This window comes from Falco naumanni, chromosome 1 (genome assembly GCF_017639655.2).
Source record: "Falco naumanni isolate bFalNau1 chromosome 1, bFalNau1.pat, whole genome shotgun sequence".
NCBI lineage: Eukaryota > Metazoa > Chordata > Aves > Falconiformes > Falconidae > Falco > Falco naumanni.
In genome coordinates, this window is record NC_054054.1 from 76,546,583 (window position 1) to 76,572,096 (window position 25,514).

The window sequence follows — 25,514 nt, forward strand, 5'->3', positions numbered from 1 at the left end:
TGTATCCAGGTTGCCTCATCCAAAACAAAACCTCCATAAGATGGCTTCTCGTTCATTTGAAATGGGGGGCAAACATTCGTGTCCATTGAAATGCACCCCTTTCTAGTCAGCTATGGCCAGCATGCCTGGCAATGTTTCTTAATTGAAAAATTCAGCCAGTTTTTCAATTAGTTTGCTATTCTTGTTGTGGTGGCAATTTCCTTGTACCAGAAGCTAATCACATTCAAACCTTTCTGTTTCCTGTTAGTTGCTGTCAAATATAGCTCAAAAATGCTGTCCCTGTCTCTTACTCTTCATGTAGTCTCTTCCTCCATTTGCTCCTTTCCAAAAAAACTCACACCAAAACCAATTCCCACACCCAACCCATGAAAAATCCACAACTGAGCAAAACAAAGAAAAAACAGAAACACCACAAAACACAAAAAGCCTTGCTTTTTGCTCCCCATCCACAACGTGTTTTACTTTTAGGCTGTTTATCTTGCTTTAGTGGAGATCCTAGTGCTCATAACAATAGCTCAGAAACGTTGGGTTGCAGTGTCTTTCAAATATAATAATATGTTTAATTTGGAATGTTGTATTATGTTTGTAGATGTGTGTGATAGGGATTTTTGTTTGCTTTCACTGTTTTGGGATGCTGTCATAGGATGGGGCTTCTCTCTGTAGATTTGAATAACTGGACAGAGGTTCCCACACCCAGTAAGTGTCAGAAGTGCAAAGATGCTGTCTTCAAGCCTGTGGATCTACAAAGAAAATGTCCTATTGGTGTCTATGTCTAATTTGAAAGCATTAAGCACTATCATCCTTGTTTTCTGCTGAGCAAGAAAGACTGTTGTACTTAGGAACAGGAATTTCTATTCCCCCCCCCCCCCCCCCCCCCCCCCATCAGTGCTTGACTTCATGGCCACATAGAGAGGCACAGTCAGGAAAGGAGTAGTCTTTTGACTTCTCATCTGTTTACCCTGTTTCTTACAAGGCTTGCAAACTCTGCTTAGTTCCTCTGATTCTCATTCCAATAATTTCTTGGGGGAAAAACACTCTGCCACTGAGAAATCTTTAAATATATCTTGGTAACTTCTCTTGCAGTGGCATACAGCGCTTGTTACAAGTATTTAGCTTCAGCTTTACCTACTCAGCTTTGAAGCCTGACCTAGAGGAGAGAAACAGCGACATCTCAGCTCCTCCTCCTGCCATCCCTTTTGATACAGTAGAGCTCCCAGTGCACCGTGGTCCTCAGGAGCTCTGTGAAAACGTCTCTACAAACATGAGAGGGGAAGCAGTAGGTTATGTTGGGACACCAGAAACTGTATCTCAACAAAAATTTTGAGGGTTGCTGCGTTGGGTGCTCAGGCAGGGGGGGATTCTTGCAGGATGCGATACCAACCCTCACTCTGATGGCTGACATGGTGGTTGCAATGTAGCAGCCATGTAAAGCCTTGTCAGCACTGGCCCTCCTGCCTTTGCTCTTGTGAGTAGAGCTGTGCCAGCATTAGCTGTGACAGATGAGTCTCGGGGGAGTGCTTGCTTGGTACTCACGGTTGCTATAAGCCATGATAGACTTGAATTTTTAGTGTAGTTCTCTTAGGTGAGGTGGCAACACAGGCACTTCTGATTTGATCCTTGCTGTTGCGCTGGCCCAGAATTGCTTTAGCCTCTGCTGTAGTTTACAGCAGGCATCCTAAACTGGACTAAACTATGCCAAGGTGGTTCGAACGGCAGCTGTTTGCTAGCTGAGGGGAGCTGCAATGGGGTCGCATCACTGTCACCTGCTTGACCCTGGAAATGCCCATGGTGTCATTCTTGTGCCAGGGACTAGGGTGGGATGTTCAAAGCTAGCAGTGCTGTAGCTGCATCACCCAGACATTCTTCGGCACGGTTTCCCTAGCTGTTACGCAGCCAGAATCGTGTGGTGGGACTGGGTGTGGGACAGGGGACGTTTCTAAGACTTTGCTTGCGCTTAGGTCACTCGTGGAGACTGCCTAGAGCTTCACGTCAGCTGCACTGTCTAATGAGATGTAGTATTTGGTTGAAATCGTGCTCAGCCTTGCAAAAGTTTCTTAAGCTTGAGCACTAAGGGTTTATGTATATGGTAAATGCTTCTGTATTTCAGTAGTTATCCTGCAGCATGAATACGCAACCTAAAGTTATTATTTATTGGTGACATTTATATGATAAAGCCGACATCTACCAATAATTTTGCTTATAAATCTATTTTAATGTCTTCCCTGCTTTGTGTGACTGCAGTACTGAAAATGACTTTGCTCGTGATGTGAACGATCACAGATCTTAATTTTTATGTTTAGAGTAGCACTTTCATATTTTTTTTAGAACACCACAGTTTTTTGATAAGAAAAGAGAGCTAGCTATAATTTACTTTGCCTGGTCCTTCTGTAGAAAGAAGGCACGAGTAAAAAGGACAGATTCTGTTTGCATTGAAACCAGCAGTACCATTCTAATTAACTTCAAGGGGAATAGAACAGTAGACCATAATGTACTAGGCTACATCTTTATTGGCACGTGTAAAGTAGAATAGTTATGCATGTTAAATATGCCATTAATGTAATCTGATTGGCTAGCAAAAGTGCTTCTAATCACGAAAGCTTTTAACACTTCTGTTAAGTCTATTTTGCCTGTTCAGGTACAGTTTGGGTTTTCTCCTTGCTGGCTTTAATTAGCATGTGGGAAGTCTAATTTGTTGGTTATGATGATCAAAATTCATTTTAAATGCCTGTTTCCTGGATCTTGGGATTTTGTTTCTGCAAAAATGAAAAGCATTAGTTCCTTCTTTTCTTGCAGGACCATTCATCAGTGTAGTGTTGTCGAAGCTGGAGAACATGCTGGAGAATTCCTTGCATGTAAATTTGCTGCTTATTGGGATTATTACTCAGCTGGCAAGTTACCCACAGCCTCTTCTTCGCTCCTTTCTGCTCAACACCAACATGGTGTTTCAGCCTAGTGTGCGGTCACTTTATCAGGTACTTTACCACAAGTGTTAGTCATGCCTCTTGGTGTCTCATTAAACCTTACATCAGCTCTTTTCAGTTCCACCTGTTGCTTTCCCACCTGTCTGAGAGCCTCTCATCGCATTTCGATGTTTTAATTATATTTGTGCAAAGAACTGGAAATTCTGTATGACTGTAACTTTTATCGTAACTCTGTTTTAATGCAGCTAGAGAAAGCCTGGGTGTTCGGTCTGTGGCTGCACTGGGAGCAAGGGAGGAAGAAGTAATTGTTACTGTTGTTTTGGCAGGTGCTGGCATCTGTGAAAAACAAAATTGAACATTTTGCTTCCAATGAAAAAGACTTCCCAGGTCTTCTCCTGGAGGCCCAACAGTACTTGCTTTTTCGTGTGGACATGTCTGATGCTGCAGAAGAATTGCTAACCAAAGGTAAATGTTAACCGCACTTGGAGGAGTGCTGGATGGAATGCCTTAGCAGTTGCCTCTCTCCTTTTCTACAGAATGATTAAAAGTAGGTGCGGTGTGAATATCGTTAACCAGATGTATCCTTCTGACTTGAAACTGATGATGCTCAGTAGGCTACAGTATATGGATCTATTTGGATATTCTTTGCTCTTTAGAAGCTTTTATTCAGTACAGAAAATGTCTGTTTAAAGGAGTAACAAAATCAGCTCTTGGCTTGCTGTCAGTTTGGCTGTAAACAAACTTGCTTTCAAGGCATGAGGTGAGATGGCATATGTGTATGATTTCATTTTATTTTTAGCCTGACCTTCAGCTGGTCATTGGTTCTTTTTTGATAAATGGTAGGGAGGACAGAAGTCCGGAATGAATTGATTTCTGCAACAATTGAATAAGGCTGTGTATCATGGTTTCAGCTACTGCTGAAGGAGATAGATATTAGCCAGAAAACTTTGAATGTGCTTTCTTGAATGAAAAACAAAGCAAAAAAAAAAAAAAAAAAAAGGGAGGTGGTGTGGGGGTATGTGTGTAAAACCCAGGAAAAGCCTGCTTTCCAGGGGACTTCATAACATCTGCTGTGTCTCAAGCACAGTGCATGCAACACCTGTCTTGACAGTTACCAGTATTTACACTGCCATGGGGGAAGCTAGGAAGAACAAGAAAATGAAGAATCTTACATTCTAACTAAGAACTTTCCAGGTACAGCCAGGCAGCTGGTAGAGTTGGGGCCCTGCCCTGAGGACGTGCTTGTTCTCAGCTTTCTGTTGAGCAGGTGATGTTGGGTGCAGGTTTCCCTTAGAAGCCAAGTTCCCATGTGAGGGAATGTCAAATGTGGTGACAGCAGTGACCGCAGTGATTGAGTTGACTCAGCAACGGGGTTCGAGAGAGGCTGCATTGATGGGTATGTGCTTACTCATCATTGGGAGTCATTAATAGTCACCCACTCTGCCTATACGTCTGTGAAGATGTTTATACTTTTCTTGGATTTCCAGAGATGTGAAAAGTGGGACTTTTTATGTGCCATTTTAATTTTATTTTCATTTTTCAAGGCTCTGAATAATAATTTAGCTACTCTACAGTCAGCATGGTATATACTTCTAAGGTTTGCAGTACATTAGTCTATAAAATTATGATCTTGCTAAGGCTGCTTCTGGCTTGGATCAAGAATTGGTCTAGGAAGGTGCCTGCTGTAAAGGACCTGTGTATTGCAAGTGTCAGTAGCATTTTAAGCCCTACATTCTGCATGCCATAGATGAGAAAGCCTTACTATTACACGGTATTGTAGCTAGCATGTGGGAGATGAGATTAGGAGGCAACATTTAGAGTCCTTTTTTTCAGGTGCTGGCAGTAAGAACTTTTATATAATGCATTCCCAATGGCATTATATAAATATACTTTCTATTTTACGTCAGTCGTCTTCTGTGGGCTTCAGAATTTGCCAGGTTGACTCATGCTGGTCATTATTTAGGAGTTTGAAACAAGGCTGCTTAGTCACCCTGTTGGTACATTTTCTTCTGTGTTGTGGCAACTCCTGCAAAGAAGGCACCTCTTGACAAGCAGATCGAGAGTAAATAAATGTTTGGATACCTGCAGACTTAATTCCCAACAAGGCAGGTGATGCAAGTAATCTGATTCTGGGGGCAAGTTGGCTCAGTAGTCCATCAACCCATACTAGCTCATTATATTGATTAAGTGGTGCAAGGTAGGAACTGCTACAATAATGGTAAATGAAAAAAGAATACAAAAGAAGAATTTCCGTCGAATTTCTTTGCATTAGCTTGAATGCCACCTTTGAGCATCATGCCAATTAGGTGTTCTCTGAAGGGTTTTCCCCCCTAACAGAAGTGGTGAATAACCCCAAAGTTTTTTCTGCATCTCTGAGCATAACTGGCCTCCCACAGAATTCACATCCAAAAAATGGAAGACAGACGTAGTGGGGATCACAAATGTAAAACCCAAATACTCCAGAGCATTTCTCTTGAGAACAGTGGTCTCTGAAGGTGTTTGAGCAGAAATGAACAATTTGTTATATTTTCTGCTTGCATGAGTATGTGGTTTCCTTACACGGTACCTTGGGTTCTGGGTAGATATGTAGAGCTGTCATGATGCAGATCCCATATGAAATGCTGTCCTTCTTACAGTGTGTTGGTAACAATCTCGCCAGAGTACTCATTTTCTCCTTCTCCTAGTTGTATGATTCAGTTTGCATCCTGACACTAGAAAGAAGTAGTGGACAGTCCTGACCAGAGAAAAAAAATATCTGATCCCCGGTCCCTAGACCAGCTTTCTGTGCTTTGCTCTTTCCCTGCCCCATAAACTGTTAAATCTAAATCAAAATTATTTTTAGGGAAATGTATCAATTTCTATCCTTTTTGAAGGGAAGAATTTAGAAACAAAAGCTTTGACAGTATACTAGCATTCTGGTTATATTGGCAAAACTATCAAAAAACCCTTAAACTATTAGCTATGAAACATTTTAATGTTAGAAAACCTAAAAAAAAAAGTAATCTTTGAGGGAAGCTCAAAACTTTATCTTTTCGTTGTAATTCATAATTTAAGTTGTTTTTCCTCCCACAGTCAGCATTTTACGCAGCACTGAAATTCTTGTACTCTGTCTCCAGTAGATAGAAATTTGTAGAATAACAATATAAATGATTGATAAGTCTGGAGCTGGAAAGGTTTTTGAAATTCAAGAAAAGTACAACTGCGCTGGATGATGAAGATGACAATTTCTTTTGGCTCTTTGGAAGTGTACAGTAATTCCACAGTGCCTTAGGAGAACTACGGGAAAGGAACAAAAGTACAGAGGTGTGGAACGGAGGGATTGCTTTGCTCTGCGTTGGGTGGGGCATTCATCTGCAGCTCCTTGAGGTAGCTACTTGGAGATGATTCAGAAAAAGGGTGGTGTGACCCAAGACTAAGAAACCTCGTCTTAATGCAGCAGTGTAGCGTTTGGCATATCTGCAGTATGGGATTTAATATGACAGTCCTATTTTTTATTTTTTTTTTAATGATTTACTTCTACAGCTCATGAGAACGTCCGTTTGCGAGTTAGGCAGGGGTTTATCTGCCTTTGCTTCTGGTCTCGACGATATCTTGTGGCAGCGAGTTCTGCAGGTTAATTTATCTTTGTAAAGTATTTATTTCCATCACTGTTAAAATTTTGTCACCTTCTTAGTTTCACTAAATTATTTATCATCTAATTAAAGTGCAGTTCTGCTTCAGGTTGAAACAGGGAGCAACTGACTGAAATTTTAAGTGCTGCTGCCGCCACTGTAATTCCCTCTGTTCTGATGCTTGTTCAGCCCTTACTCACTGAACTCTGGCTGCAGAGATCATACAGCAGAGCACACAGTGGGTTTTGTTTGCTCTTTTTTTAATGTTTAGTTGCTTTACTGGGAGTTAAAGGTAAGTGTAGTTAGTGGGGCCTACAGTGGTAGAAAAATAAAATTTTCAAACTTTTTTTCCCCTTAGTTTCTAGCTTGCTTCAGACTTGCTTGGTGATGTGGTAGCTTGGCCTCAAGCCCGTTTACACAGTGATTCATAGGGAGGGGACAGAGAAAGAGAGAGAAGTCCAAATGATATTTTGATCTGGGGGAGGGCTACAGCACAGCATCATTTACATTGAGACAGCCATGCTGGCTCTAGATGGGTAGATTTTATCTGCTGTTTCATAAGGTAAATCCATATTACTTTTTCCCTTGACTCCTGTTCTGCCCACATATTTCTCTCATCAGAGCTGGAACTGAATATTATATAACCTGGGGAAAGATAGCTAATAAAAAATGTAATAAAATCAGGCCATGTAGAACTTTAAAACGCTGGATTAGTGGAGTATCTCCCTGCGTGGTCTCGGTACTGCAAACTACAGCTCTGAACACAATCCTTGTAAACTGGGTTTGGACGCTGTACAAATAAATACTGTGTGTGCTTAATATACTGAATATACTGAGTCTTTTTTTTTTTTTCTTTCCTCTTCTTTCTTCCTGGCTTTAGGTAATGTCCAGCACAGCAGCAACACAGGTAAAGGAAGGAACCTGTCTGAAGCTTACCCGGCTGTATTCCAGCCTTTCCTGGGACAGAAAGGAAAGAAAGGCCTGGCTCATCCCGACCTTCCCGCACACGTGAGGAATGCCGTACTGGCAGCTGCCCTTTTCCCAGAGTTCCTGAAGGAGCTGGCAGCTCTGGCCCAGGAACATTCAATTTTATGTTACAAAATACTGGGGGATTTTGAGGATTATTATTAGTGGGTTTTTTAAATGTCTTTTTAAAAAGCTTTTGGAGTTTAAACAGTTTTTTAATGCAAAGCTGCTTACCAAGGAAGGTTGTACTTCAATATTTCCTGAAAATACTTGATTTGGAGGGGGAAGAAGGAGGCAAAATGTTATTCCTTGTTACCTTATGTTAGGCCTTATAATTTCCCTCTGTGCTACATAACTTATTTTAGATGTTTCTGATACTGCTGTTACTGCAGCTTCCTACTTTATCTCCTCCTCTTTACATGGCCACCCTTCTTTAGTGTCACTGATTCCTGTCGAATGTCTTCAATAGACACTTGTAGGTCGGCTAAGGGAGGCAAACAGTTCAGCCTTTCCTGTTCCAAATATATTCTTCTGGATAACTTATTAGAAGACGGTTTGGAAAAACATTGCCCCGTGGGGACAGTTGAGAGTATAAAGCTACACACAAACCCTCTTTCTGTGAAGGGCTGTGCTGCTTCATGTCCTTGTCCTCTTTGCCCCTTCCTTTCCTTTTCCCTGAAATGGGGTTCTTCTCGGTCCGGATCTGAAGCCCTCTTCTTAACTAGCGGCTCAGGTTTTTTGAATTCAAGTGTTCTTATGTGTCTTAAACCCCTGACTAGCTGAAAGCAGGTGCTGGACCCTACACATACCGTGTTGCCTTGTGTTGCAGACAGATCTGCAGCTATCAGCTGTTGGTCTTTGAAGTCAAATGAACTGTGTAAGTGGATGTGGATTGCAGACTGCCTGGAATTTTCCTTGCAGTTTCTCAGCATTCTTTGATAACTACTGCATTGCTACCTAAGCTCTTCGGCATGCCTTATTTAGTAAGATTTGCACAAAGTACAGAACAAAATGTTTCTATGCAAGCTGTAATTAGTATGTAGCTTGTTTTTATGCTTATTTTAATAAGCTAAAGAAAGGTATTCAATACCTTTCAGTAGTATTAAAAGGACAGCAGGCTCTTTTTGTGTGTGTGTCTTTTTTTTTTTTTTTTTTTTTTTAAATGAAAAAGGTTGGCTTGCTCCTGAAAGCTGTTCTGTTTTATTGTTAATTTTTTTGGTTAAGGGAAAGTTAAATGCTGTTTGTTTACTTTTAATTTAGGTGTTGACTTTTCCTAATATTGCACTTTGGGGATGGTGAGGGGAAGACCAGACTATTCACCAGCTGCAGAAAAAGGAATAACAGGGAAAGCTGTCTGCTGGTGACTAACTGCTTGAGAAAATTCTCTTCTGTGAGTAATGGGCTTCATTAGAAGAACCCAAACATGATGAATTGGTGCATCACCTCTGCATTTCATCTTATCTTAGTAGCATAATTGTGCTTCCAGTGTGCTGTAGTTGGCTCCATAAAGAGGGGCTTAGTTCATGAAAGCCTTAAACCCCTTTCTTTGTCCTGGAACGAAACTAACACTGACTCCAAGAAATCTGAAGAAACAGAAGTGAGAAATAACACTTGCAAACATTAGTTCTCCTACTCATTGTAATTCCGTAATGTGGGATGCTCCAGTTAATAGCATCCTGATTTTGAAACGCGCTTTCTTAGAGACTGCAAGGGAAAAGAACACTTTAAAAACAAAAAAACAAAGACGCTCCAGAAGAGTCTAATTTGTTACAGGTCAAATTCCACAGCAATCTGCAGTGTAATTTAAGATTCTGAATCCTTTAGATGCTTCTTAAAAGTTGTACTTTAATCTACAAGCTGTGAGACGCATTCATTGTCTCAGACTGCTGTAGGTTATTCCAAGGAAAAAAAAAATATCCCAAAGTGTACCTCTAACAAAATCCCCTCAAGAACTCCTCGGGGTCTGTCTTTGCTTGTTTGCTGTACAGTCTTCACATCCACGATAGCTGGGGGTCATGTTGCTTGCTAGCTGACTTGCTGGTTTGCTTTCAATTCTAACTTGTTTTTTTAGGCACCATTTCATTGCCATCCTGTAAATCACCTACTGCCCTCGACGTGGCCCTGCTTCACCTCGCAAGCTTCCTTGGAAGCTGAAGCCAAGGCTGCAGATTTTTTCGTAAATCTTAGTTATCCGGGTTTAAGAGAGCTCCTTCTTGTCCCCCTGCATTGTTGTGAATGGGCGATGAGAAAATCAAGGTTTGGTTTGTTTCGTTGTGTTAAACTTGTCCTAGGACATGGTGGGTTCTTTCCCCACTCCCCCACTCCTGCTCCCACTATTCCCAGTAGTGCTGTGTTCCGTGCTGTACTCGCAGGCCTGGCCTGAGCGGGTTCACTAGTGTTGGGCATGGAAAGTGTTTTAGCATTTTGGATTCAGTGTCAGTGCTTGCTCCACTCCGCACCTCTTCTGGTAGGAACTTTACGTGAGCAAAAGGAAAAGTACCAAATACGTGTGAGCAGCTAACTCTTAGTGGTTCAGAAATAAGTGCTAAATTGCAGAAGCAATCCAATCCTTTTTCTGAAGGACTTTTTAAAAAGGAAAGAAAAAAAATATTTTTTTTAAATAAAGAATTCTGCAGACCAGTGGTCAAGGAAGTCAGTAAGGTCACTATGTGAACGCTCCCTTCCCTTGTTTTTATTCTAAAATTGGAATCTTTATTTACTGGGTAGAAAGGATTTTTTCTGAGATTGTTAATTTTAACTGGTGTTTTCAACAAATGTACAAAGTCATGGCAGTTTTGTCTCAGCAGGTCTCTTAAGCTACGTGGGGATTTTAAAATGTGGAATGCTCAAAAAAGCATCTTTAAATTTGAGGAAGGGGAGGATTTACCTCATAAGCTGTAGTAGAGCTTATGCTCTGCATCTAGCAGAATGAATTCAGCCTTTGAAATCTGGAATCATGTGGAAGGACTTCTTGCCGAAAGGTCAGAACTGTGTGTGTACGCAGTGTCCCCTCGTAACCAAGAAATCTGTCTGTCAGCTCCCCGAAAGGAAGAGGCGGGTGAGTGCAGTGACCCTGGCTCGGGGCTGTAAAAATGCCATCATGTGTGTAACTTTCTGTTACTGGGTTCCTGAGCGGCATCAGACTTGTAGCCACGTCTTAGTTGTGATAGTAGCATAATGCCCAGCACCCAGCAAAAATATACTGGCAGGAATTGCATCTTCAAAACGTAGAACCTGTGATATGGCTTGAAAATGTTGATCTTTGAGATTAATCGCCTGCCTATGTGTAAGTTCTTCAGCCAAATGTTTGTTTAATAAGCACCTTCCCTCCAATTAGATAATATGTTACCCTGTCTCTTACCAATGATACATCTTCTCCAAAAAAAACCCTAAATGCCTGTGGTCCAAGTGGTGGTGCAGCCAGTAGGCCCTCAGAGGACACAAGATTATGCTGCTTTTTCCAAGAGTAAGGAAGTGCTCCACGGTCCGGATTCGCTGCACTCAGCGCATGCGTGTGTGATGAGAGCAGTCCCTCCTTGGTGCAGTGGCTCAGCACCACTCACAAACAAAGTGTCTTGGGGTTGGCAGGCCTATTCCAGCACCTGCAGGTGGTGGCTCAGTGCTACCAAAGTTAATTTCCAGTCTCCTGCTAGATGTTTCAAACTGGGAGTGCCACATTTCTAATGATGTAGCCTTTGAGTGTGTTCTTAAGCTGTTCTGCTGTAGCAAGGGATCTTTCCGGCAACTTCAATCTGCTATATTTTTTTGCAACCTACCTATAAAGTGAACGGTTAGTCTTAAAACGGTTGTAGTCATTCTCTTTTACCTTTGGCCATTTTTGGATGCCCTGTGGGTCAGTCTCAGCACACATGCACGTACGGGTTGTGTTCACTGGGGCTACTGCGCTCGGCGGCTTACGTTCAAAACAGTATCACCCTTTGCATGTGCTGATCTTGGGACGTGTACAGCGGCAGTTCATGGGCTGTGTTGTTGGCCCTACTTACAGCCTTTTTATTATTGTATTCTAGGCATTTTTCTTGAATTTGATCTTTTCCATGTGTGCCCTAAAGAAAAAGACGGTATTTCAAACCGTTGTTGATCAAGTTGTTGGTGGTGTAGTTTCAGATGGGACAGATGTGCTACCTCTTCTGTCCCGGTAACTTCCTGACCTTAGTTTGGAAGAACAGAAATGAGAGCTTTGGTTCTCAGCTGTATTCCACGGAGGTGAGAAAATTCCCAGTAGCAGGCTCGGGCTGTCCCTTCCACCAGCACACCCAGATACATCCTTCAGAGCATCCAGTTCATAAATTACTTATTTCCTCTTTCACGAGGGTTTGTCACTATGTAAAAAGTCTGATGAATTCAGTGGTGTCGTGCTGCCACACCTGCTTCGTGCATTAGCCTTTCCAATGCAATGTGATTTTTTTTTTGTAAGATCAGTACATTTCCTGGAATGGGAGAAGACGCGGTGTGATTGGGGTGGACCGTGGACATCGGCAGGGGCTGTGCTTTGGAAAGGGAACAGGACAGGACAGGCGCGTTTCTGCCACCAGAGCCATTCTCGCTGCTCTTTGGCCTGGGCACAATGCCCAAGGGGTCTGTTCGCTCCTTCAGAGAAAAACATTTGCAAACGAACTTACTGCATCCCACAGAGTCCAAGGGTTTAAGTTCAAGAGGTTAAGTTCTATTTACCAAGAGGAGTATACTGTCTAGCACAGGGTGTATGCATTCACTACCCTTTTGTACACTCTGCTGTTGCCTCACAGAATGTTTCATGCTTCAGGAAGGTTTTTAAGCTCTATAAGCGCTAAAAATCTCAGGGCTGGGAAGAAAGGATGGGAGCGGTGTGATTTGGTGCCGTTAAATTATGTCATTGTATCATTTGAATTTGTAGCCACAGCTCCTGTTTGAGGGCAGCTTGATTTAATAAGCAATTTACTGTGCTGTATTTACTGAAATTGCTATGTCATGCCTGCAGTTTTTATGATGGCTCCTATTACATTTGTAACATTTAAACCGCAGCTGCGGTTGTGAGTAGAATATTGGGATTTTCCTCTTTCTTTTCTTAACTCAGATAGCTCTGGCACAGTACAGTAACGTTGCTGTGTCCAGATCAGATTTAGATAATTACAGTATGTTCTTCCTTGCAGCTTTTGAGCATTATCAGTAGAAACGGAGGGTACATGACACCCAGGCTGCTTGCGTTAATGAGCAAACCAAAGGTAAAACACTACAGGTGAGCAGGGGGCACTTGCCTCTTTGTAAGAATTTATGTTTGTGTTGCTCTGATTTACTGAGGACCAGAAACAAAAAACTCGTAGCAAATGTGAAAAATGCATATGGCAGTGCCCTATGAGAACTGTCCAAGTGGACAGCACTGCTACGTAATGTTTTGGGCCAGGAGTGTGCAAAGGAGAGTAAAAAAAAAGTGCTCCTTGTTGAGGTGGTGTCAGGCTTGCATAAATGGGTATTTGGCTACTATGAGGTGGTGCCAGCTGTCCGGCCGCAGACTGCAATGCTATTTCAGTGACTTTGTTGGCAGTGGAAGCCCAGCTCTGACTAGATGTACTTTATTTTTTAGAGGCCACCACCTTTTGTAAACATGTTGTGGCTCAGCATCAATGCATTTCATTTGTTATACGCCCGGTTGGAAGCCTCTTGATTATGAATAGGAGCATTACTTGGATTCTCAAATATGTAGGTACTTGAAGTGGCATTTTGCTGCTGACTGTGCAAATCTTTTTGTTCATTGATTATAATGGTTCTTGTGTGGCAGCTGGATTAAATGAAGACTGAAGTCTCTGGGCTAAAAGCCCTGATGGAACTTTTGTGCAAAGGCTGCATTTTTCAACCAAGTAACTTTCTCTGGCACGTCGGCAGACTGCCCGCATACAATTACCTCTCATGGGCTAAATACCTGCAAACTTACATTTCTGACAAAGCCAATGCCACAGCAGCTGTGTTTTATTGCTGTGTACCTGAAAAATAACTAGCTTGGATTTAGACCAAAAAATAACGTGGATGAATCAAATCCAAGAGAACTTAACTGTGTCCAGCTCAGTGCTGTTGTGTCTGTTTGGCCAGAGCTCAGGCGAAATGTTGTCTTGTGTCCCTCAAGGTGTCTCTCAGTTTCCATGCACAGCTTGGGTTTGGAAACTCTGACCAGCGTCTGTCGTAAAACTCCAGAGTCATTTTTTTGAGCTTCAGTGTGAAAAACCTCATGGCCTCTAAGACCAGTCTGAAAACCTGGCCTCTCAAACTTTAGAAATCAGAAGGTAAAATATAACTTAACCAATGGTGATGCCTGGTTAGTGGGTGTAAGTTCTTTAGATAAAGCTGTGGCTGATGCGACCATATGTCTGCAGAATCCTGCTTGGTGCTTACACAGCATGCCTGCGCGTGGAGGGAGCGTTCCCCACGGCGAACCTGTTGGCCCTCAAGTGCTGCTGTTGGGATTAGCTCCTGGTAGTACAACCTCTGCAGCCGTGAGTACTGACCCAGCTCTAGGCCCTTCTCCAGGGGCTGTGATGACCAGGCGATGGATGTGGGGTGAAATAATTGGCTGCCTGTGTACGTGCGGGAGTAACGTGGGGTCTGGCACAGCTGTCACCAGTCTCTTTTTGGGGAAAAGCCAGCAGGTGACATGGAGTCATTTGCGGGGTCCTGAGCTGGGCCTCACATGGAGCCAAAGGGGAGAAACAGCAAAGGTCAGGGTTCCCTCTCCAGCTGTACGTACACAGCTGGTCAGCAAGCGCTGCAGATGGTTGTGAACTGCCTGTCCACCCTCTGGGAGACCTTAAGGGTCTGGGACTAGGATAGTCCTAGAGGGAGGACGTGGGCACTGCCCACTAGGGCCCTTGGGAGCGACCCGGCTCGGCCCGGGGGCTCCTCTAGGTGGAGTTCACATGGGCCATCACAATGGGCACAAAAAGGTGCAGCAAATCACAGGTCAAGAGAGCTTTTTTGTATTTTCGTATTTATTTTACTGCCTTCCTTATTAGCAATAGATATTACCTGAAAGTTTGCGGCTTCTGAGGGGAGAGGGACGACTTCTGCTCAGCAGCCAACCCAATGCAAGTGAGCTTCTAAGCATCTGGGTCAATCAATCTTGACCTCAGCTCTGCTCTAACTTGGTTTTACACGGCCATTATGTGCAGCAGAATCCAATGAACTTTGGAGTATTTATAAACAGCACGCAGGCACCAAGCACGACCAGCAGCATGCTACTCCATCTCTCTCACGCGGTTTGAGAAAGGGAGAGTTGAGTGAAAACCCGATTTGTTTTTCTTCACGTGAAAGAACCAAACCGTCTACGTGCTGAGCATACACCCAGGGCCGTAGATCACCGAGAAGGTGCCGCCGAGGTCGGTGGTTGTGAAAGTGTGTAGGTAGAGGGGTGCTCCTAGCAGAAATGAGAACATTACAGTGCGTTGACACCCTGCCGCAGAAGTGGAGTGGAAAGAGGCCGCAGTGAAATTGCAGTGTGAATCCTCTAGCTGTAAATTTTTTAGTTAAGGTTCCTATCATGTGCTTCTATTTTTAATGCAGTTAAAATTAAACTCTGCAGCCAAGGCTGAGCGCTAGAAATTCTTTCTTCACCACTTCAGCATTGCCAGCATCTTTTTAGACAACTTTCTTCTCCTCTTCTGCAACCTCGTATGTGGGATACTTCAGCTGTACAGGATAGTAAGGATCATCTCTCCACCCCCAGGAGTGACCTCTTAAAGGACTTCCAGCAACGAGCAGATGAGATTGTTGTGACAGTGTCTGGTGTCAGCTTTTAATTTGTGAAGCATTTTCCTCGGCCCTCTGTTCATGGACGGTTGCTGCTGAAAATCTGCACGAAACTGTCCTTAATTCACCCTGCCTAATGCTGTCGCACAGATGGCATCTGCGATCAGTAGATCAGGGAGCCCTGTTGTCGCTAAATAAGAATCGCAAGTTGGGGTCAAAGCCTCAGTCTCCATTCTGGAGTTCCCAGCCTCACTACAGCCATGCCGAGAGCTCCTGATCTGCAAAATGTTCCGACATCAAACAGCTCATAGGCTCTGCCTTTTATCTTGCAGACCCACCTGTCCCACGGGGATTTTTTTTTTATTATTTGTCTTTACAATAGCAGATATTAAATTCCTTGAGGCGGCTGCTGCTTTTGTCTTTTAATGTGCTCCATTGACTACTGCTATGCAAATACAGACCAAAGCCGTGTTACACCGTACAGAGTTCACTTGCGGAGTACTTAGAAATTGCCTTGAGCTCCATTTAGGACACAGAGGAAGGTGGCCGTTGTATTTAGGCTGCTCAGTCAGGCCCTAGGCAGGCAAAATAGGATCTGATGTTTCAGTTGTATTGTTTCAGTCAAATTGGTGAGCCCCTTCCTGCCGGCTGCCACTGGGAGCAATGTCAGCTGGCCCTGCTGAGCCTCCTCCTCACTGGGGCAGAGTGCTGCCAGCTACCACCGCTCTGAAGGTGGGAGCTCGTATCTCCACAAATGTTAAAAAAATTCATCATCTAGATTTGACTCAAACCACTTTTTTCTATCGGAAAGAAATTTATATTTTGTGTACGTCTGCGAAAGGTTTCCTTAAAAATTTTAGAAGTGGCTGTTTCATAATACAGTCCAGAATTTATAGATTATAGCTGCTCTTTCCCTTCCCTGGAAGGGGAAGAATATTACAATTGTCCCCTTTTACTCTTCCTTGTTACCCATTGTGTTTGGCAGGTGTAAGTGAAAATAGACCGAGACTTAAAGTAAATCACAGAACGGTTTGGGTTGGAAGGGACCCACAAGATCACCTAGTTCCACCCCCCCCACCATGGGCAGGGACACCTTCCACCAGCCCAGGTTGCTCCCAGCCCCGTCCAGCCTGGCCTTGAGCACGTCCAGGGATGGGGCAGCCACAGCTGCTCTGGGCAACCTGTTCCAGTGCCTCAGCACCCTCACAGGGAAGAATTTCTTCCTAATATCTAACCTAAATCTACTCACTTCCAGTTTAAAGCCGCTCCCCCTTGTCCCGTCACTACAGGCCACTGTACAACGTCCCTCCCCGGCTTTCCTGTAGCCCCTTCAGGCACTGGCAGCTGCTAGAAGGTCCCCCCGCAGCCTTCTCCTCCAGGCTGACCCCCCCAGCTCTCTCAGCCCATCTTCGTAGCAGAGATGCTCCAGCCCGCCGAGCAGCTTCGTGGCCTCCTCTGGACCCGCTCCAACGGGCCCGTGTCCCCCTTACGCTGGGGGCCCCAGAGCTGGGCCCAGCGCTCCAGGTGGGGTCTCCCCAGAGCAGAGCAGAGGGGGAGAATCCCCCCCTCCGGCTGCCGGCCGCGCTGCTTGTGATGCAGCCCAGGACGGGGTTGGCTTTCTGGGCTGCCAGCGCACGTTGCCGGGTCACGCTGAGCTTCTCCTCCACCAGCACCCCGAGTCTCTCCTCAGGGCGGCTCTCGGTCCGTTCTCCGCTTTGCGCTTGGCATCGCCCCGAGCCACGTGCAGGACCCGGCCCTTGGCCGTGTCGAGCGTGACGAGGTTGGCACAGGCCCAGCTCTCCCCCCGCAGGGTCCCTCTGGATGGCGTCCCCCCCCTCCCGCGTGCCGACGGCACCGCACAGCTCCGAACCTGCCGGGGGTGCGCCCAGTCCCGGCGTCCCTGTCACCAACAAAGACGCTGCACAGCCCCGGTCCTGGCACCCATCCCCGAGGAGCTCCACTCGTCACTGCTCCCCACCGGGACACTGAGCCGCCGACCACCACTCTTTGAGCGTGACCATCCAGCCAACTCCTTGTCCACCGCCCATCTGTCGAGTCCACATCTCTCCAGCGTAGAGACAAGGATGTCGTGTGGGACAGTGTCAAATGCTTTGCACAGGTCCAGCTAGATTACGTCAGCTGCTCTTCCCTCATCCACCTAAAGATATAAATTCTACTCATATAGAACTTGGCTCATGATTTTTAACAGATTTTGTACCATTTTAGCAAAGTGTGATTATGTAGGAAAAGAGGGGCCAAGAAGCAGCCATTAAAAAGACATTTACCAGCAGTAGCCGTGCTACCATAGTGGAGATCCTTCCTTCTTATTTTAAATACAACTTAATTATTACTCTTCCAAATACATCACTGCTTTCTCTGCTCTAATCGGCACCCAGTCCAGCAGAGGGGAAACTCAGCCCAGCAGAATCGAGCTGAGCAACAAAAAGCATTAACCTTGGAGGACCACATCTTGGCAACTACTGTGCTTTTCTAAACCAAGGGAATACCTTTAAATATTAAGATTCTAGATTTCACGCAAAAGTCCTTGTGCCTTTTTGTTTCTTGCTGCCATGGTAAGAGTTGAACGGAATTCCAACATTTAACGTTTGCTGTATAGTCTAAACCTTTATTAACTGAACACTTACCTGAAAATTCGCACCACTAAGTAAAAATGGTACTTTTTGCTAATGATGTCAAAAGCAATAGTAAAGGCCTCTGTGTTGACAGTCAGGTTACATGAAAATCCTGGGGGGTCGGGTTTGGGGCTTTGGTTTTTTGGCAAATTTTTGGATGGTTGTGGGGTTTTGGGTTGTTTTGGGTTTTTTTTGAAGGGTCATGGTTTTTGCAAACATGTTACTGCTTCCTGTGAGCTGTATGACTTTTAAATTGTACAGTTATTTTTATGTGAATAATGGGTATACATTTTATTCATTAAATATATTTGAAAACCACAGGGTTGGGGTTTTTTTTCCTTCTAATTAAAGAGTTCGTATTTGTACCCTGAGCCAGTTTGTACAGAAACGTCCTCCTTGAGACATACATTAGCACTACTACTCGTGAGGAAGAACTGCCATCAACCCAGTGCTGCAAGCAGCACAGTTGCGAAAGGCAGCTCGTGTCCCCAGGCTGTACCTGCTGCACTCCTGTGTCTGCCCTGCAGGCAGAGCCTAAAGAACAATTCTGCAGTATCCTTGAGATAAACGTACAGCTTCCTGAAGGGGTCTAAGGACTTCAAACCCCTGGTACTAAATGGGGTTTCTTTCCCTACTAAATGTAAACGTGACAGGCTGCCTCTAGTTGCATTTCCTGATAATGTTTTGATCAGTTGAAGCGGGTTGGGACTGGGAAGTTAGCTCTAGGACGCTGGATTTTGGTGGGTACATCAAGCTAGGAGCTGAAAAACAGAAGGTAAAAACAACCCCGCAGAAAACACCCCTTAGTATTAAATAGTGGATCAGACCCTGGAAGCCTGCTGCATCCCACTCGGTGTCGGTAAGCCAACTGCTGTCCGGTTCCCTCCACAAAGTGCTGCAGTTCCAGGTGACCACAGAGCGCCACGAGCCAGAGAAGCGAGCGGCCCTGGGCTGGGAGCACTTCCAACACGGGATCAAGTTCTTGCCAGCAGAGAAAAAAACGCAACTGGAGCAAACGGACCCTTTACTGAGCTACTGCGTAAGGGAAAAGCACTACTTGTTCCTCTGTAGGTTTGTGTGCGACCAGCAGAAGCACGTTTGCTATTGACCCTCACGGCCAGACTGCGATGCAGACCCTGGGAGGGCTCAGGCATCCATGCATCCCTCCGTTTTAGGCGCTCTTCAGAACTGGAAGAGCTGCAGGTAGGCAAAGCAGGTGTTTGGGTAGGTAACAAGGAGATGGTGAGCAAACAATTTGACACTAATTCTTAGACGTAGGCACATCTGTTTGTGGCACTAGCCTCAGGCACGCACTTAAGCAGCTAGTGACTTCGTCCCTTCCCCATCCCTCAGCAATCAGGAGGAATGATAGCACTGGACATTTTTCTCCCTCCTGCTAGGCATGGAGGCACACATGCTCTTCTTAATTACTGCAAGGTGTTTTCATCATTGTTACTAGTGTGCTTACGCTAATTTACAGTGACTTACTAGCATGCACCACTGGATTTCCCCTCTCACAAAAAGGCAGCTGGAAAGCCGAGTCTACACTGGCTTTATTACAAAACTAACCAGCACAGCTTCAGCTCCCGCCATGCTCACAGCCACCCCTGGGAACTCGTTTCCCGTGGCTGTGTGGAAATCACATTTCTGAACACCACACCGAAGTGAGGGAGATGCAAATGACTGTATCATCTCCCGCTGTTCTTTTTCTCATATGCCTTTGGCTGGTGCATCCAGGGAAGGCTGGGATGTAATGCTGCTTGCAGTATAACCAACAATCCGATGCTACATGGAGAGGCACTGAAGTCCATTTGCAGTGAACTAGCCAGAACAAAGCACGTGCTTTCTGTAGACGCTTGTGTGCTTTTTCTCCTGTGGCTGCGGCTACTCTGACAGCTTCTTCTCTAATAGTTGCTTCACCAGAACAGGATTGGATCGTCCTTGGGTTTCTCTTTGTACCAGGCCAATTAATTTATTTAGCACTTTTTGATTTCCTGCCTTGATCGCCATAACCTTTAAAGAAAAAACACGACAGACAGCATTGTTACAGGAGAACCAGACATCTTCACTCACTCACGCACAGCCAAGGTATGAATATTTTTGTCTGCTGTGGTAGCGTATTATATTTTGGGCTAAGCTGTTATTTATAAGAACTGCCTTCAGCTTTGCAATAAGCTCCTGCTCTGCTCCCATGAGACAAGAGCAGGTCCCTACAGCAGCAGGGCCTTACAACTAATAGAAAGATCTGCTCTTATTGAAAAAGTCAGAAAACACTTTTTGGATTGTAACAGTGTCTGCAACTTGCACAGCAACTTCCAGGAAAGGAGCGAGAAAAATGAGATGGCCTTCTCTTGCTAATAGGATCTACCTTTCTTATTCAGTATAATGTTCAGTTATAACAAGTAATTTGCATCAAATCATAACCTATTTGATAGTATTTGTGAGGACCTTCAAGCACAGACATAGGTGTTTTTGTAACAGCATGTTATTTCCTTTAAGCAAGGAATCCTTTGCACCATAGCAATTAATTAACTGATGAGAAGTACGGCCTCCTATCAGACAGCTAGTGTTTGATGCACAATCACCTGCAAAATAGCAAGGGCCATAATTAAAAGCTAAGTAAAGACACTGATGAAAGCATTGGAAATGTCTCTTTCCTAAAGGAGCTGCTACTGCCGACAGACAAGCGTCTGGCCTGCGTGCTGTCTGTGTGGCAGGGAAGACACCGTCTACATTGTCAGAGTTACTGGGCAAAACACAATCCCTGCAATTAAACAGGATGGCGTATTTACAGATATTAAGGGAAGGATTATGAACATATGAACCACCAACCGTGCCAATACCAAGCACAAATGCAAATATTGCTCCTCATTATGGTATCCAAAATATTGGCAGTCTAAGATCTTTGTAATGTCACAATATGGAAAGGACTCATTGCTCCTGATCGGCTGGGAATTACCTATACGGGGCAGCGTGCCATACAACCCAGACAGTGCATTTTCCTAAAGTGCTCGGTGGCAGCTTGAGCAACTGTTTGTAAATTAGTTAATTCTAAAGAAAGTTACTACCGAAAAGGGCACCACAGACTTTTTTTTTTTTTTTTTGCCCCTGTTAAGTACTCAGCTAACACTTCTATAAGGCAAGCTCTCGTAGCAGTGAATTACAGGCCTTCAAGGCAGCGTTTGCCTCGGTGCAAGATCACCTGGAAAAAGCGGGGAAGTGGGGCCATTCTACTGCATTTGGCTTGACTAAACCAGTGGAAAACAGAGAGGAATTACATTTTCGGAGAAAGCATTATTATTGAAATGGGAGTATAGTTACGGACCTCCAGCTTCTGCACTTCCCAATCAGTTCTAACATTCTCCCTATCCCCACTTGTGCTTCCAGACCAGTCTGAACATACAGCAGCACTTTTATCAGGCTTTGCAAATGAGTCAGTCTGATGGAGGTCACGCCGACCTACTGCAAGCTCATTTTCTTTATCAAAAGCTCTTGCAGAGCTGTTAGCATCCCCCAATGAGATCTGGGGTGGGTGGTATTGTTCTCAAAAGATGTTAATGTTTTTTTCCAAATGGCAAATGTATCTAGACAATGTTTATATTAGAAGCAAGCTATTCACTTCTGCTTTTACATTTTTTCTCCAGAGAACATATAAGCACTTGTTTTCATTTTGCTTATTATAAAGCAGATTTTAGACTCTGTCAAGATCCCTTCCCATTCCTCCCCCTCGTGATCAACAAGGTTTTCTTTCCCTTTTTCCCAGCTCAGACCCTGTTGGACCGATAAGCCATGCAGGCTGCTGCGTGTCCTCCCAAGGAGATGGGGGAGAGCCAAAACCCCATCTTCCCTACTGCAGCATTTGCGCTGCTGCCTCAGCCCAGCAGCAGAGCGGACAGCAGCTCTGGAGCCACCGATGCTGCTGCCACAGGGGTCCGGCTCCTCCCCACCCCACAGACACTGGCAGGCAGCAGAGCCAGCTCGACTCATCTCTTTGGCAGTGGAGGGAGACAGGGATGTGGTGAAGAGACAGATGCAAGTAAAAATTTTGCCTTGCCAGCTCTGATATAGCCTCTAATTCTGTAACTAATATATGCCTTGCTGGCAGGTAACTTTAATCTCCAGCCTCAGAACAGTTTAACACTGTTGCCCTAATATCACAACAGACGACATAAAAATCAGAGTTATGTGGCCGGGTGGCCAGGTCAGGCTAACGACAGTATAGCTGAAGAGGGACAGGGTCCTGCATTTTTGCTTTCCTGCATTAAATTTTTATGGTCCCTCACAATGACTTAACACATCAGCCAGACTGGTAATTTCTTCTGCTGATCATTTTGTGTGAGCTTCAATTTAAAAAAAAAAAAACACAAAAAAACCCCACCACCACTTAGTAAAATAAGAAAGGAGAAGAAAAGCCTGATACTATCTCAGCAGCAGCTTTACTGCTCCTATACTGGCTCTAGAGCTCAAATGCCAATCAAAAGGAAAAAGAGAGAGGCCATTTTAACCCGCTCTTTAGTGCCACAGACTGCAGTAGTGCACAAGCTTCCCAGCACCATCATAATCACCTCATTTTCTTGTCCATCAATCACTGCCTGGCAGATCTGTTCAAGCTCTTTTTGATCCTGTATCAGTTCAAGTTTCTTTTCTTTAACAATTTCCAGAGGAGTCTTCCCTTCTCCCTTCCACAATTCTGCAAGCACCTGAAAATCACAATGAACAGCAAAGGTCAGCGTCTCAACGCACCAGCGTTGTTTACACACGGTGTTTCGGTTACTGAGCCAAGGCGGCAGATTTTAGCTAAAGCAAGAGCAGGTTGTCTGAACGTTAACAAACCCAAGATTTAAGCCCGTGCCTCACTGAAAAAGCTCCTGTACCCTTCCTCATTTTTAACAAACCCGAGATTTAATCCTGTGCCTTGCTGAAAAAGCTCCTGTACCCTTCCTCATTTTCTGCATCCTGAAATAAGAGAAAGCATTTTCACTTACTGCATGAGTACACGGTGCACTCTGCAGCCTGCCACAGTACCGGGAGCTGCCCGCCACTACCAGCGGTGGCACCTCTTCAAAGGAGCTCGCCGCGTGCAGCCCCCTGGGTACCTCGCTGCACCGAACCGAACCGCTGCTCCCTCGCTGGGAGAGGCCAGCGCCACGGCAGAGACTGCCACCGACTGCAGGGCTGCTCCTCGGGCTGGACTCATGCCCATCGCATGTTACTGCCAAGAACTGCCTGTGAGCGGTAAGAAATGCATTTCCACGAGCGATGTCTCTGCCCGGGAGCTGACGATTAGCCGACTATCGTACCAAGCCCAATCCCAGGTAACTCATCCCATTACCAGTGCTCATCAGCAAGCTGTAACGAGGATACGTGTGACAAAGCAAAAGACAAATAGTGCCAAGCAGAATGAATGCAGCGGCTCCAGCCCGCCTATGCATCACCTCCAAGTACGGGACCGCTGGGCAAACCCAAGCTCCAGAATAATCGCTTGTTAACGCTAGCGTGTTTCCCTATGCTGTAGCAGGGCTATCACCCTGGAATAAACTTGAGAGAAGAGAACGTTTATAAAAAACCAATTTCCTTGGGCAGTCATTTTCTGTATTCCCTTTGCTCTTATTTGAGAGCTGTGGGAGGAGAGAAAGAAACCCCTTATTAAAACAGCTGCTTGTGCTCCATCCTGAGCTAAAGATATAATTGTATGTTTGGGCCATTGCTGTGTACCGATACGGAAATGGATGTCACATCAGAATTTCAGCATTAAATACTCACTGTAGCGTGAAGAAGAGGCTGGGATGGGGAGACGAGAAGGGGCATTCAAACTGCATGTTAAATAATTAGTGGGGCAGCAAGACAACTTGGGAAAAATGAAGCATGTGGGATGGCATCTTAACTATCCCAGCAATTTTCTTCAGCACGAAGAATTTTCTGGTACAAAAGACCTCCAGTTAAACAATTTTTTTGTAGCCTCAACAGGCATTTAAGAACCACACATTGACATAATTCCTGCAAGAGGAGATTTGCTTGCCAGCAGCACCCCAAAGCTTTTTATGGGATCTTATCACTCTGCTGGAGACCTTGAGAGAGGGTAATGACAAGCAGCCTTATTGTGGCAGCTACATCTTGTTTTTTCCCTGTAAGAGGGTTAAAGGCAGATCGCAATATTAGAGTTACTGATAAGCAGCCAGAGTTACAACTGCTGTAAGTAAAGCTTTCAGATGTTTATATCTAAATAAATCAGTGCAGTATATGATGTCTCCTACAAGATCTTCCTTCTAGCGCAGTACTTAAAAATCATCATGCCAGTGCTACTTGGAATGTCCCTAGAAAGAAATACATCCAGCAGGGATTCAAACTGTCTGCAGCCACCCGCCTTCTTTTTTTTTTTTTTCTTTTTTTTTTTTCCTCCATTCCATTGCCACCCCAGGCAGCCCCCTCCTGCTCCTTCCCTGAGGGACCGGGCAGGAAGCTTCTCTCCTGAGGCCTCCGGAGGCACAGGGATGTGCATCACCCCTCAGAAGGAGCCCTGTCCGCATAGCACAGCCCACAGCAAAACACCCTGGAGAGTCTGAAGTGCTGCACAAATCAGGGGCTGGACAATAAATAAGCTGTATCGCTCTCCTGGCAAAAGGCAGATGTGATTTTTAGGACTGGTAGGTATTCAAGCAGGAGGCCATGGGCTGCAGGAGGGGAAAATCTACAACAAACAAAACCTACGCAGCTGATCATGGCAGAGTTACCCCCGAGCAACTCATGCATCAGGCTGACTTAGATCAGGGGCGGGACAGCTTGACAGCCAGAGATCCAGCTCTGATTCCCTGCTATTCCTATGCCAAATGTCTCCTGGCACCGAGAAAAGCTTGCCCATTAGAAACCTTGAAGGCACCAGATTTCCCCCGTGACATCTGCATCATGTGTACTTTTCAATTTGGTAACAAGCATCTCCACTTAGCTAGCAGAGCAACAACGCTATCAAGGCCCTTGCTTGTTTACAGGTACGTAGGAAAGCAAAAAGAGATGTGGCCAAGACCTGTCAAAGATGCACTTTTAAAAATGTGTTTCTGCACTTGGCAAGGAATACAAAATCTAAAGAAAGCAGTTTAAAAAAATTATTTCAACTCATTTACACAAACTGCCTGCACCAGAACAGGAGGATCAAATGATGAAGTCTCCAGAGCCAAAATGAGATTTTCAGGCATCATTTCCACTACTGAAATCTCAGTAGTTTCTACTATTGATTCTTGCCTGAGCGTGATTAGATTTTAATGATGTTCTGCGGTCTCTACCTACACAGGCATAGCAGCAAACCATTGGTCAAGATGAATTAATCGGGACTTGCACGTCTGGCTGCCACGGGCATCATATCAAACATTTTGCAACTGGTGAAGGTGCCAGCTGACTGCTGTGCCTGAGAATGCTCCAACTGGAAACCCTGTCTGCAGTGATTTGCTGCCAAGGGGGGGAGGGAAGCAGCAGGCAGTACCACCCGAGGCAGTCCTGCGGGCATCTCTCCTTTCCGGCGATGGAAGCCTTGATGTCTGGCAGTTGTCCCTCAGCCTCCGACAAAAGTCAGGGGCAGGCTGGGTCCAGTCCTCCAGATGGTATAGCCCTAATTGTCAGAGCAGATGGTTCTGTTTAAGTTTGTGTACTGTACTCAT

At 44.8% G+C, this 25,514-nt stretch overlaps 2 protein-coding genes and 1 long non-coding RNA gene across 6 annotated transcripts in view; 2 read left to right on the forward strand and 1 right to left on the reverse strand.

Annotated features, from left to right (window-relative positions):
• FHIP1A (FHF complex subunit HOOK interacting protein 1A) overlaps positions 1–8,625 on the forward strand; it is an 88,266-nt gene extending 79,641 nt beyond the window's left edge. For all 3 annotated transcript variants that reach the window (XM_040600133.1, XM_040600143.1, XM_040600153.1), the window contains 3 exons: positions 2,794–2,972; positions 3,248–3,386; positions 7,413–8,625. In XM_040600133.1, the coding sequence (XP_040456067.1) occupies positions 2,794–2,972; positions 3,248–3,386; positions 7,413–7,663 (569 nt within the window). In that variant the 3' untranslated portion in view covers positions 7,664–8,625. The remainder of the gene's footprint in view (positions 1–2,793; positions 2,973–3,247; positions 3,387–7,412) is intronic.
• A 43-nt stretch (positions 8,626–8,668) lies between these two features.
• On the forward strand, positions 8,669–15,638 carry LOC121091025. The gene is made up of 2 exons (XR_005828803.1): positions 8,669–11,722; positions 12,649–15,638. It is a non-coding gene; the product is annotated as an uncharacterized LOC121091025 (long non-coding RNA).
• A 3,763-nt stretch (positions 15,639–19,401) lies between these two features.
• GATB (glutamyl-tRNA amidotransferase subunit B) overlaps positions 19,402–25,514 on the reverse strand; it is a 43,057-nt gene continuing 36,944 nt past the window's right edge. For both annotated transcript variants that reach the window (XM_040600183.1, XM_040600176.1), the window contains 2 exons: positions 22,431–22,565; positions 19,402–19,878 (listed from right to left, as the gene is read on the reverse strand). In XM_040600183.1, the coding sequence (XP_040456117.1) occupies positions 19,750–19,878; positions 22,431–22,565 (264 nt within the window). In that variant the 3' untranslated portion in view covers positions 19,402–19,749. The remainder of the gene's footprint in view (positions 19,879–22,430; positions 22,566–25,514) is intronic.